The sequence below is a fragment of the Antedon bifida genome, chromosome 3, assembly GCF_963402885.1.
Source record: "Antedon bifida chromosome 3, ecAntBifi1.1, whole genome shotgun sequence".
Taxonomy (NCBI): Eukaryota; Metazoa; Echinodermata; class Crinoidea; order Comatulida; family Antedonidae; genus Antedon; species Antedon bifida.
The window spans coordinates 24,330,209-24,344,583 of NC_136228.1; the positions used below are offsets into that span (position 1 = coordinate 24,330,209).

Below are 14,375 nucleotides of genomic sequence, written 5' to 3' on the forward strand. Positions count from 1 at the left end.
TATATCAACATGCATTAATTGTCTTTCTATTTTTGCCAGAATCTGTTAATACAAATTGGGGGAAACCTGTTTTTTTTGCTGATTTGATTCTTCCATTTGTTTTGTCTTCACTATCTATCAAAAGTAGGTGAATCATAGAAGAAAAACTAAAATATCAATCCTTGCACAATGCATGTTGGGATTTATAGCAGGCCGCTTAAATTATTAGAATATCCAAGACTGTCCATTCTTCTGATCTGTTTCATGTGACACGGTTTGAAAGTCACAGGAAGTAATTGCTCTTCAAATTCTATCACTGTCTTCATTTATTAAAGGGTTTATTGGGATGTGTTTCTCAATAACAGAACAGTGATAAGAGACATTTGCAAACAAATGAGATCAAAAGAAAGTTTCTTCTGGACACCTTCAAAGTCATTAGGTTTGTCTGGGTTAATCTTGTTTCATAGAAAACTTCTCCTTGACGTACTCTTAAGATACATCAGGTTGCATTATATTCTTTCTAACCTTGTAATTTGTGAGAATGTAGAAGCATTTCAACTTTCTTAGCCAATACATAGATTGAAGCATTAGGGAAGAATTAAAAGTCAATAAATGTTAAATTTAATATTAAATACGTCCAATCTCAGTACAGCAGAAAGAAAGTCGTGATATACCATCTCAGAGTGTTACTTGAGATTTAATTGTTTTGGTAGCACTGGGCTCGGCCTACTGTACTTCTCTGTTACTTTTGATCATGCAAGAATTCAACCCTGTCTTAAATCCCTAAATGTACAATACAATTTTTCATAACTTATTGTATTCTTTATATGTAAAATATTGTTGTGTTTACACTTCAGACACAAGTGGAATATTGCATCATTGATGTACTCATTTAATGCTGAAGAAATAAATAATGTGTAATTTTATACTATTTTATTTTGTTATTTAGGAAACCGATTGCAATAGCTTGGAATTTCAGAATGAATTGTTTGTCAAGAGCAGCTCAAGTAGCATGCATCCATTCCTGGAAATGCTTCTACATTCTCAACACTTTCAAGAATTCATCGGTGATCGGCTAAGCAGTTTAAATGCAGGAAAGGGTTACCAAGATATATTTGAAGATGAAATTCGTGCCGTCAATTCAGAAAAGGGTAGGTTTGTTGTATAAAAGGAATATATAGAACACGCACAATTTGAATGACTTTAAAGATGTATTAGAGAGGTTTCACAAGGCTACGATAACGAAAACGGATACGTCACGCACACATATTCATTTTCGTAAGCCAGTAAAAATCTGTTTCGCATGGCAATGAAATATTGAGGGTGCTGTCCAAAATATGACTGTGGTAAATTTTAGCAAAGCGCAGGTACGTGTTGCTTAGCTGCCTAGGCCTAGCGTAACATCAAAGTGAATGAGGACTTTAAACACTGCTATTAATCCAAATTGATCTGGCATTTTAGTAAATTAGTTTTAGTAATTACTTTCAATAAATCTATAATTATATTATAATCATGAATCATTGCTGATTCAAATGCAAAATGTGCGCAAACTAAATAAAAAACTATACTTGTTTTGTCATTACGAATATGACTGGTGATATTTGTCAACATGAATACGCTTTACAAATATAAAATAACTCAACTCAAAAGTTTTACAAATGTGTGACGTATCCGTTTTCGTTGCAAAAAACTTTGTTAAGGTGTCCCATTGCCACCTCTCTACCAACTTACTGTAGTACACCAAGTTTAGCCTACACCCTTAGGAAAAATAATTCAGAGAATTCAAGATAGAATCCAAAATGGCTGCCAACTCTGATCACAAGCCTGTTAGGGTTCATAACTCAACAAAAACTATATGTATTTTATTCAAGATATTGATGGATAGCTATTAAGCTTATCTTTCCAATGGAATTTGAATTTTGTGAAATATTTTTTAATAAATAGCTTTTATTGAACCAAAAAACATTTTAGCAAAAAATCAGCATCTGTTTTGCCCTGTGCCATCTAATGACCTCAACAAAAATATAAAGCTATCAAAATATTTTTTTCATATTTTCTCAAATATGAAAAAGCTACAAAAAGTTATTACCAGTTAAGTTTAAGAAACCACAACAAAATTGCATAGTTACCAAACTGAGAGATTTGAAATGCGGGACATACTACACTATTTTTCTAGGGGGAGGGGGGTAGGGGTGATTCAGACACCAAGTATTTGAGCCACAGCCTCCCCTCAGGAGGAAGTCCCCAATAATAATAATGTACGGTAAACGATGCAAATATTAGATTGTTGTAATTCAACGTTATTTTCATGCTGATTCTTGAATTAATTTTATTTAAAATTTTCTTTATTTGGAGGGTACAAATTGAACTGATCCACCAACCAATGGCAAGAAAATTAAGCGCATCCTGGGGTTTCCCCTTATGCACATAACATCATGTCACTGTGTCATTGTTGACCATAGGATTTTTATTAATTGCAATCTCGTAACGCATGCATAATATAAGCCCATCCTTCGTCACGGCGAGCGACAGAAAAATTGATTGTAACTTTCCCCTGATATTACACATTTTTTTTGATAATGTGCGGTGTTTATTACCGAATACTCGCATAACAGGTTTATACTTTTAAAATATACCAATTAATTTGATTGCATTTTCCTCTCAAATAGTGATGAAAAATGATCACACATATATTTCTGCTAATGCGTGACAAATACTGTATGTTGTCACGCAGGTGTTTGTTCAAAATGCATGTTTCAGTAAAATATCACTGTGAAATGCAATTAATGAATACATTTTATATGGAATTGTTGAAGCGGGTTGTTTCCCCCCCCCCCCTTAATTTGTTCAGTGTTTGTATTCTTTCTAATGGAAATTTTTTGTAAAAACTTTGTTAATAGAGAGGTTTCGCAATCTTACGAATACGATAACGAAAACGGATACGTCACGCACACGTATTCGTTTTCGTAAGCCATAAAAAAATCAGTTTCGCATGGCAACGAAATATTGAGGCGCGTCCAAAATATGACTGCGGTAAATTTGAGCGAAGCGCAGGTACGTGTTGCTTGGTGCTTGGCTGCCTAGGCCTAGCGTAACATCAAAGCGAGTGAGGACTTTAAAAACTGCTATTTATCTAAATTGACCTGGCATTTTAGTAAATTACTTTAGTAAATTACTTTCAATAAATCTATAATTATATTATAATCATGAATCATTCCTAATTCAAATGCAAAATGTGCAAAATAGATCAAAAACTATACTCGTTTTGTAGTTACGAATATGACTGGTGATATTCGTCAACACGAATACGCTTTACGAATATGAAATGGGGATCAGCTCAAAAATTTCACAAATGTATGACGTATCCGTTTTCGTTATCGTATTCGTAAGGTTGCGAAACCTCCCTAATATAAAAATCTTCCAAGCATTTTGACAACAAAATTAAATAATAATGTCCATGCGTCTTCGAGATATGGTGATTAATGTTAGTTTTATAATAAGAAATAAACCAATTGAGGTCAAAGGTCACAGAGGTCAAATTTAGATTTCTAATTTTGATTTGGCATTTCAATACTATACTCTAACAAATTGCTATATTGAATGACAATAGGTGAAGGAGCCCAGGTTCAAACCCATGGCATTAGACCGTTTTAGCGTACGACGCTAAAAGAATGTGTGTCTGAACAGTTGGGGATTAGCGTACGATGCGTCGTATGGCGCTTGTAGCGTATTAGTGAAAAAACGGTTGATAGTACCGTTTTAGATACGACACTACTGTAATTCAACGTTGTATCCAATCAGAACGTTTCCTGTTATGACGAGAAACAAGGTTTGACCTAGGCTGTATCGTATCCTAACTAGACTACAAATACAACTGTATATATTACAAACTACATGTATCAACTGATACCATTATTTTTTCTTAGGGACTACCATCCCGTCCCCTTTTAGGCCTAACTAGAGCCATTCACGCATTCATTCAAGCTAAAAACTAGCGTGGGACACCAAGGCACTCATTCATAATACAGTATATACAAGGCAGACTAGACTGGACAAGTTTAATGCTGAAAACACCCTAACTCCTAAAAATTCAGTAAACAAGGGGAGCTGTATCTTTTTGACTAGCAAGTTAGGTTTATTTTCAACAGACTAATCACAATTTCCCTCCACATGCTTTACACACAATACAATCTCCATCAGGAAGCCTGCTTTATTTTCGTAACAACACAAGAGCCTGAGGGAAATGTTTTTTACTACAAAATAAAAACAATAGAAACAGAAATTTGGCTTACTATATTTAAAAAAAATAAATGCTGACGTATGTTTTATTTACGGCAAATTTTGTCCTAATTTTGTAGGGCTAAGATCTAGGCAATAATAATAAATAATGATGAAACACGTGTATAAGAGCACAAGAATATGCAACAAGAAACAACCTGAATGAGGCAATTCCGTTGTAACGATACTCGTACGCTATGGGTGTGAACACCTGTCAGTACAGTACTTGTGTGTTATTATTATTGTTATTATTCTAAATCGTAATACAAATTATACAATATGCGACTTATAATTAAGTATGCTTAAAGATTTAGATAACAAGTCAAACTTAAGTTTGTTGACAACTGGCAGTGGTCGAGCTTGTCCCCATTTGGTGTGGTAAACCCGTTCGAAGTTTGATGCTTATACACTCCACCGATTCCCTCGTCTGGCTGTGGACTTTACACACAGAATCCAACTTGGGCAATCTTCCCTCAACCTGAATTTGTTGAGCAAGGAATAAGTGTAAATACAACTTCTTTCAGAATGTGCAAAAAGTATCAGGGAGGACCTGACTGCTCTCAATAGATTTAGAGTTGAGTTGTGTACTACGGTAGCCTTTTTGTATTTGATTCCTATAACTACAGAATTCTCTATACAGGCTTCATTCAAGGATAATTTAGGATTAGCTAATAAATCATAGCCTAGTGAGTATATAATGACAGGGTCTTATTACTACACTCTAACTTACATATAAACATACAATCAATAGGATATAAGGTGGTCAAACATAATAAATAGTACATATTTACAATATATCAATTAGTTGTATCTAAAATAATAAATTCATTGCTGGATTTAACAACAGGCAATGATAAACATAAACGTAGTATCCTATATGTAGTTAACAAGTACAACTAAAGGACTTAGCTATGTTACTTACACTACAAAATAATAAGTTTATGTTGGTTATCTTACCTGAATTTGTTGAGCAAGGAATAAGTGTAAATACCTACAACTTCTTTCAGAACGTGCAAAAAGTATCAGGGAGGACCTGACTGCTCTCAATAGATTTAGAGTTGAGTTGTGATTTTTCCCAACTCTGCAGTCTTTTTTATATGTCTTGGCTCCACCCTGTTTTTCCGAAATACATTCCTGGACCATTATCTAATGCAAGATGATGTTGGCCCTATTTCCTTATTTGGAGTTTGATCAGCTAAAAGTTTAGCCTTACAATAATTAGCTCATACTTAAAGTATGTTGGTCAGAACTTTCTGTTTGTAAGGAAGTAGGAATGTGTAAATGTTGCAATGCAATTTTCCTTGGACTGGCACACTTTTGTGGCCTGGGTTACCCTTCGTCTTCTTGGACTGACCTACTTTTGTAGCCTGGGTTACATATAATTTTCTAAACATTGTTTCATTTAGTTGTATTCACATCACATTTAATGATATTTGGTTTTACACATAATAAAAATTTCATTTTCTGAAAAAATATTTTGTTATAAATTATTTTCAACTAAAAACAATGATGTTTTACTGTTGGGGCTACAGAAATGAGACAAATCCTCAGTTTAACATGTTTCAGGGGCGACATAGGGCAGATCTAGACATTTTTGAGAGGGGGGTCGGCAAAAAAGGGGAACCTCTGAGTATTTGAGCCACAGGCCCCCCCCCCCCCCCATGGCGGGGACTGTGGCAAGGAAAATTTTGTTCAAGGAAATGGACTCTTGCACGTAAAATTCACCTCTCTAGTTCACAAACTAATTTTCAGTTTAGTAAAACCAGGTAAAATGATTACTAAAATCAAAACTGTATAAACATGTACATCGATTTATAAGAACTTTAACTATGTAGATTGTCGTAGGGGGTTCGCTGTAGATTAATGGGGGTCGCTGTAAATAGAGGGTTCTCCCGAACCATGAAAAAATGCCTGACTATGGGTTTCACTGGGAGAGTTATAGAAAGTTACAAATTCAAATTTCACATATTGTACACCTAGATAATTTGATATGCGACCTCTGTAGTATGTGAAACGATCTATTTTTAGAAGTTTAACTAGAAATTGTTATGTCACCTCATGATGCTCTTTGATTGGACAGCAATGACACACGACTCGCACATCGTCGGAAATTTCTATTTTTGTTTTTGCCGTTCGTGTAGTCTACTCAGTCTGTGTATACACACAAATATGTCACACGATTAAAATATTGAACCTCTAAAAAAGGTGCCCCGGATCTCGTGGACCCCCCTTTGGATCCGCCCTTGACAGCCTGCCAAAATCATCTTGAGGCCTAGGCCTGGCGCACCTTTAATTATGACTAATCAAATTTAATTATAATTTGAAGTCAGTCAGCATTTGGTTTTAATTATGAAAAGTTAAATTTTAAATCATGTAGTTGAATTATTCCATATAAATAATTTGTAGCACAACACCATATTTCATATATTGATTGATCTTTGCAATGTAAACGTCACAGTAATTAAGACGATCCCTAACTCAGCTGGCCATGTGTGCGTTTGTTGGGGATCGGCAGAGAGAGCGTGATTGACTTGTAAATTAGTTAATATTAAAAAAGAAAGAGGTAGAGTAGTTTGTTTTTCAATTCATTTTATTCATCATCATTGTTATGATCATATTATATTTATTTTGTGATGTTGTGCAAAACTAGGACTTCTTTCTTGTGGAGTGAGCTCAGTTGAAAACATCCAGAGGTCGACTATACTTTACTGTAGCTGAAACTAAAAAGTAACAAACGGGAAAAGAACAGATCAAAAACGAAGACCTACACAGTAGACCTCTGTTGTAAAAAGGTTAAAATGAAATGTACTAGAATCCATTTCAAAAACATGTATATTAGAAACAATACAGTAGTTTTATAACAGCCCATTCCTTCCCCTTGTGATTGGACCATGTATTGTAATGAGTGAATTATATTAAATTTGATGATTTTATGCAATTAACATGAATTTATCTAAATTGTGTATATTCCATATTAAATGTATCCTTTTACTACAAATACAATTTAATTATCTATCAAACAAGACAATTTTTTTTTAAATCGGGGGTTAGTAAAAAAATATTTTATGAACAGCACCCTCAACCTTCAATTTTTACACAATTTTGTTGTGGTTTCCTAAACTTAACTGGTAATAACTCTTTTTAGCTTTTCCCAGAAACTTGTAATCTACTTCTATCATACCAGAATAGTTTTTTAGAAAATAGCTTTATATTTTTCTTGATCATTAGATGGCACAGAGCAAAAAAGATGCTGATTTTTTTATAAAATGTAATATTTTTTTGGTTCAATAAAAGCTATTTAGTATTAGTAACAATTATTGCACAAAATTCATATTCTATTTGAAAGATAAGCTTAATAGCTATCCATCAATATAATTTTTAATAAAATACATATAGTTTTTATAGAGTTATGAACCCTAATAGGCTTGTGATCACAGTTGGCAGCCATTTTGGATGCCATCTTAAATTTGAGGATGACCGCATATTTGCAACAGTACAATTATTTTTCCTAAGGGTGTAGGTTAACAAAAAAACTTGGTTTGCTAAGTTTGTAGAGAGGTGGTACTGTGCTTATTCATTCTTTAGTTTGTTGCAATAATTCTTTGCGTATGTTGCTGAAATTTAGTAAATTCTGTAGTGCTTCCTAGTTTTGGTGAATTTATATATATTATAAGTCTATAGTTTTTATGTTACGTATTAACTTAAGGTATCTGATAATTAATTTGTGAAAACTTTTTAATTTCAAATTGTATGCCAACTGCTCTGGTATTTTACATCAGTTTTGTACTATTTCTATATTTTTTATACTACTACATGTTATTTATACTATATGCATTGCATTTCCGAAATAAAAGTTTAAATATTCTTTATTTATATATTCCATCAATATATGCAGCTACTTTGATTTGTTTTATGTATAATAAATTTGTTTGCAGAAAAAAATAAGGTGAAAGGAGCATTTAATAATATGAGGAATGACAGTAAGGCTCTAATGTCTAAAGTACAGAAGAAGGTAAGTGATGACATTAAATTTGTGTGACTTTTCACTAGTTTACTTTTGTGAATAACTTTCAATTTAGCTGTCGATGTTCACCATCCCCCAAACCCCCTCCCTCACTTTTCAAGAACATAAACAAAGTTTGTGTTTAGCCCATTAGAACTAATTTAGCCATATGGCATTTTCACATTTTATTTAATATATCTGCAATCAACAGTTATAGTTATATCCATTTAAATTATCCATCCAGAAGCACAGCAAGTAGGCACTCTTTGCTTGTTGACAGAGACATTCTGCTTTGTTATCTTTGATGATATCTAATTCCCTCTGACTATGCGTTAATATGGAATGCCGTTTACGCAACCTTTTCGATGATATGAATTTTATGACGCGATATGTGAATGAAATGCATCGATATGAATTGAATGACGAGAGATATGAATTAAATGTTTTGAATGAAATGCTTTGAATTGAATGTTTTGATTTGAATGAAATGTTTTGAAGGAAATGTTTTGAATGAATTGAATTGAATGCTTTGAATAGTCAAACTATTGGCGACATATGTCATTCCCACTGCGCCCTCTTGGTAGCTTGACCTCTCCGTTAGCTTTTTTTCCATACTAAATGGATCCAAGCCCAGATCTGTTAGGATTCGCTGTAAAGGATCCATATTGATAACAGTGGGGAGAGAGAGGAGAAGAGGGTACCAAGGCTTAAGATGTTGAGAAAAAAATCGTGACCGGGAATGACTTACGCTGCCAATACTATCCAATTCAATTCATTCAAAACATTTCATTCAAAGCATTTCGTTCAAAACATTTCATATCGCACGTCATTCAATTCATATCGATGCATTTCATTCACATATCACGTCATAAAATTCATATCATCAAAATGTTGCATAAACGGCGTTCCATACTTTAAGCTTATTGACTATAATTAGTAGTAAGACATGATGATGAAGCCTATATATTTTTATAAGCATGGGTTTAATGTTTAACATTTCCTAGAAATATTAACCCAGCTTGCATTGCATTTGTTTCTTGCATGTGTAGTTTTCAATGTAATGTTACTGCCTGTTTTTTCTAAAAAATAAAAATATAAGGTATTTACCATTGCAATGCTTTTATAACAAGTTTTGGCTTGTTTGCCAGTGTTCTGAACATTTTTGGCAACTTTTTTTTCAAGTTTGCATTTTTCGCAAACCATATCAATTTTATTCCGTAAATAAGCAACACGTGCACTGTACACCTTGAAACGCGGTCTAATTGTGCAAAAATCACACTTTTTCAGCATGTTTTTCTCCACTAATAATCATCGGATTTACCTGGTAAATGTGTAGACATGAAACTTAAATCACTTAAATATGTGTTATCTTATCCAGTTTTTAATCACAATTTTGTTACCTTTTTCAGTGTAGCCACCCGTACTTCGTAGGGTGAATGCATTTCAAACCATGTAGTTTGAAAACTACTAGACCGGGCGCCCAGAAAGTTTATTCATTTGAAAAGCCACAAAAGATTTGATGGGCTGATTATGTAGATATATAGCTACAATTCAATAATCAATATTGCTGCCAGGTCCTATCTTGTAAATTTTCCCTGGGGACACAAAATAGGAGGGGTAAAAAATGGATTTAATCATGTGAAAAGCCACACGTATAAAAGTTGTTGGACATTGTCCGCATATGTGTATACAATGTTAAAACAGCAATGACAACAACTTTATCCTGTAAGTTGCCCCAGACAGTAGCCCAAAAATGCCCGTTGGGCCATACAAGATTTAATCATGCGAAGAGCCACACAGCTAATTTCTTTTGCATTGTAACTGTTACACATTGGGATGCACAAAAATACCATTGACAGCAACTTAATCCTGTAAGTTGCCCCAAATAGTAGAACAACAATTTGCGATTCCGACCCCTAAGATTTAATAACTCGAAGACTTTCGATTGCAAGGGATATACGAAAATACCATTGACGGCAACTTTATTCTGTATGTTAACCAAGACAGTAGCCTCCCCAGCCACTACAAGATTTAACCACACGGCTATTTTTTTTTTTTTTTTGCATTGTAATTTTTATCGTTGGGATATACGAAAATACCATTGAGATATAAAAAATACATATGAGCCAGCAGCAATTTTTCCCCCAGACAGTAACCAAACATCTACTATAACACTAAGATTTAAGCGTGTGAAGGGACGACTAATTCCACTTTAACTTCAATCTCTAAGTTGGCCCAGGCAGTAGCTCATAGACAAGATTCATCATGTGAAGAGCTAACATGGCTAAAATTCTTTTTTATTGGAACTGTACACATTCGGATACACTCATGACAGCTACAACTTTATCCTGTTAGGTTCTGAATTTTCTTGATTTCAAAAGCACCCTCACTTGAGTGAACAATATCAATATTTGCTGTATTATAGTATGTCAATTTGCAAGCACAAAATCACTTTAGTTAAATTCTAGTTTATTTTAGGTATTCTGTATTTTGAAACCATTGATGTTTCCATTTTTCACCCCTCCTATTTGGTGTCTCCAGGGAAAATTTTCAGGATAGGACCCGGCAGCAATATTGATTATTGAATCTTAGCCATATATCTACATAATCAGCCCATCAAACCTTTTGTGGCTTTTCACATGAATAAATTCTCTGGGCGGCCGGTCTATACTGTTGGGATTTCACTGGTTCAAGTAGAATTAGATTTCTAAATGAATATTCATGAAATTGGGTGTCCATGTAAATTTGACTAGCGAGACAGATCCACACGGTTTTCTGCGTGATTAGGTGTACGCACATATGCCTGGTAACTTCCATTATATCAGATTGTAATCGTAACACAAGTAGTTCACATAGGGTTCAATGTAACAACAGTTGTCACATATTTACCATTTGTACAGTATATTCATTAAAAACATTGCTTTACTGTACTATTAAACTTGTGTTTGAATTATCTGATCCCGTTTTCATGACACCGCTATGTAAGTCTGCAGTGAAATTGCTGGAGCGTGCAGTTTGCACTGAATTAAATTGCACTAAATTTAATGGGATAAAAAGACTAAAGTAATTTACAAATTTATTTGTATATTATACATTTATTCTTAATTTTAATGTGTACATACAAATGTAATACCATACTAAGAAAATATAACAATTATAATTATGTTTGTGTAAGAAGAAAGTGAAATATATGCTATAATCATAATGTTTAAATATAACATATTAATGAATATAATATTATGTCTAATTTATAGGTTTAGAAATGAGTTTAAATACTTATGATTTATGAAAATATAAATACTGTAGTTATTTTATAATATACACCTGTTAGAATATACAGTAGTAAAGTAGAGAAATATTATGAACACGTTACATATGAAGAATATAAATATAACGATAAAATATACATTTATTATATAAAGAAATAAAAGTGGGTAAAAAACCCACAAAAGAGAAAAAAAAACATAGACAACAAAACCAAAATACATTACACGTTGTTCAAAATTAATATTCTGTCATTATTACGAAATGATATATAAACATTATCCTAATTTTAAAACTGTAAATAATTAGAGTAGTAGAGTATATTGTATGTTCATATTTTTTGCTCACAACTACGGTACAGAGAAGCTTGAGCATAGGTTACTTTATCGTATTTGCTCACATTTTCTGTAACATGTGGCAGTCAAATGATTACAATATCTTCAATCCTAATCCAACAGCATAAGCAAATGACCAGCCACTTGAAGGTACAATTATTACTTGTTTTATCATTGAGACATTTATCAGACACTTGAATTTGTAGATGACACTGGTAGTCATTTTATTCAAGCTTTACAATGCTTGTTGCGCATTCACAACCACATGATCATAGATTCATTGTAGTAGCTTATCATTGATTCAACAACCTTTTAGATAGGAGCTTTCCAATTTTGATGATTTGGACTCATCATTTGGCTGCATACACTACATACATCAAATTATCATTTTCAACCTGGCCAATTCTAGATCCAGACAATGTATTTGGACATGAATTTATAATTTGGCAAACAATAGCGTATATAAGAATAAAGGAAGTCTACAGTAATTTTCAATAAATTATTTTAACTAAAAGAAATGCATAATTTGCATTAAATTAATGTTAAGATCGTCTCAAACTAATTCTCTTTCAATGGCAAATGCTTAAATTAGAACCCTATGTTCTAAGCTTATTTCTTGGACAGGAAAAATTAGGTCACATCAAATTGATATAACCAATTAGAAATAGGCCTAATTTCATTATTTTCTTTTGATGTTAACTGAATTTTGATACCTAACTTTAATTTTTAAATTCTCAAACATACATAAATTAGCTCATGCAACTGATGCTAAACTTTCAAACTAAAGTGACCTTGTTTTTGAGTTGCATATAATATTCAAATTTTTCACAACTCAAGTGAGAAAAATGATTGTTTTTTTTTTCAGTACATTTGGCATTTACACTTGGTAATTCTTGAATTTCATTTTCATGTAGTCAAAGGCGCAGATCCATAAAATGGACAGGAAATGGATTTTTTATTTTTTTTCATTTTAGAGTGAGATGTTTTGAGGGCTATATTTTGGTACATACAAATTTAATAAAACGAAAATTAATATACGAGAAATATTTAGGAAAATTTACCATGTAAACTATCATGAACAAATAAAGTAGTTAAATACTGATACTGCTGATAAATATTAAAAATTTTAAGTTCTTTAAATAAAAATGATGTTCTATTGTTATGTTGATTTCATTCTAGTTCTAGAATAACATGACCCTGTATTGCACTTTTTTTAAATATAAAACCTTTGCAAAAACATTGATAATATCTAACAAAAATCAGTTTTCTGATATAAGCCCCTTTTTTAAATAAGTGTGGTTATTATTAGGTGATCATTTAGAATAAAATGATCACCTATTGTTATTGTATAAAATCTTTATTATTGTTCTTATTTATTTCTTTCTGTACAGATTTTGTGTGTCAATTATCTCAAAAAGTTAAATGTCAATAATCACCAAAATTTTAAAATATATTTAAAATAATTTAATTTAGTTGTAGTTAGGTTTTCAGCGTGATCACTCATCCGTGACATCATTTATACGCCATTTTGTGAAATCACATTGTCAATCATATCTCCATAATTCATTATCACATGTGAATAAAATTCACTACACATAAACTTCAGGTCAAAGGTAAAAATATTAGCAAATAAAAACTTGCGCGTTTCAAGGTCATGCTTATAAAATTGCGCGTTAAAAATTTAAAAAGCTCAAAATTAAGTTTTGATCAATTTAGAGCATCAATTGGGCCATTTGCGTGTTTCAAAAAATTACTGCGCAAAATGCGTTTTTGCGCGCGCAATATTTAAAAAGCGTAAAAATGTGAATATTTTATGCAAATCGCATTCTACTCACAATCCTTAGTACATTCACCGATTTTGCTAAAAATGGTGAAAAATAAAGTATTTTTAAAATAAAAATAACTCTTCAGAATGCACGATGACCGCCAACTCTTTAAACTTATTCTGGAAGCCATTGATTTGTAGATATGAATTCATGTACACATTTCACGTACAAAATGGTGTGATGTCATCAAAATGGCCACTCCCATTTAAAAATTACGGTTTTTTCTCTTTCGTCATAGATTATCACATTCCACATAGCGCATCTCGGTTATTTTGTGCCCGATTTTCGCTCAAATTTGACTATGTGATTTGCTCAATTAATTGACTTTCTTATGACTTGCCACTATTTTCATTTTGATGACGTCATCACGTGTAAAAATTTGAATAACGTAGGTTGTGTAATTTTACCTTCACCGTAAATTTGAATATCTTACAGCTCTTCAGAATTCAAGGACCTTGATGATTATAATTTATTATGAAAGCTGATGAAATGTAGATATGAATTCATATAAAAATCAAGCCTATCGGATGTTGTGACGTTAACATATGGCCAGTTGAAGTTAAAAAGTAGTTTTTTCATCTTTTTCGTCAAAGTTATACAAATTTCGAAGAGCGCGCACAGCGCTTCTACGTGCCAGATTTTCTTCCAAATCTTATATTTATTTGCTCAATTCATTATCTTCCGAAAATG

At 32.6% G+C, this 14,375-nt stretch overlaps 1 protein-coding gene across 2 annotated transcripts in view; it reads left to right on the forward strand.

Annotated features, from left to right (window-relative positions):
* LOC144838025 (DENN domain-containing protein 1B-like) overlaps positions 1-14,375 on the forward strand; it is a 71,250-nt gene that overhangs the window by 37,160 nt on the left and 19,715 nt on the right. For both annotated transcript variants that reach the window (XM_078693369.1, XM_078693370.1), the window contains exons 13-14: positions 929-1,130; positions 8,193-8,269. In XM_078693369.1, coding sequence (XP_078549495.1) covers positions 929-1,130; positions 8,193-8,269 — 279 coding nt within the window. The remainder of the gene's footprint in view (positions 1-928; positions 1,131-8,192; positions 8,270-14,375) is intronic.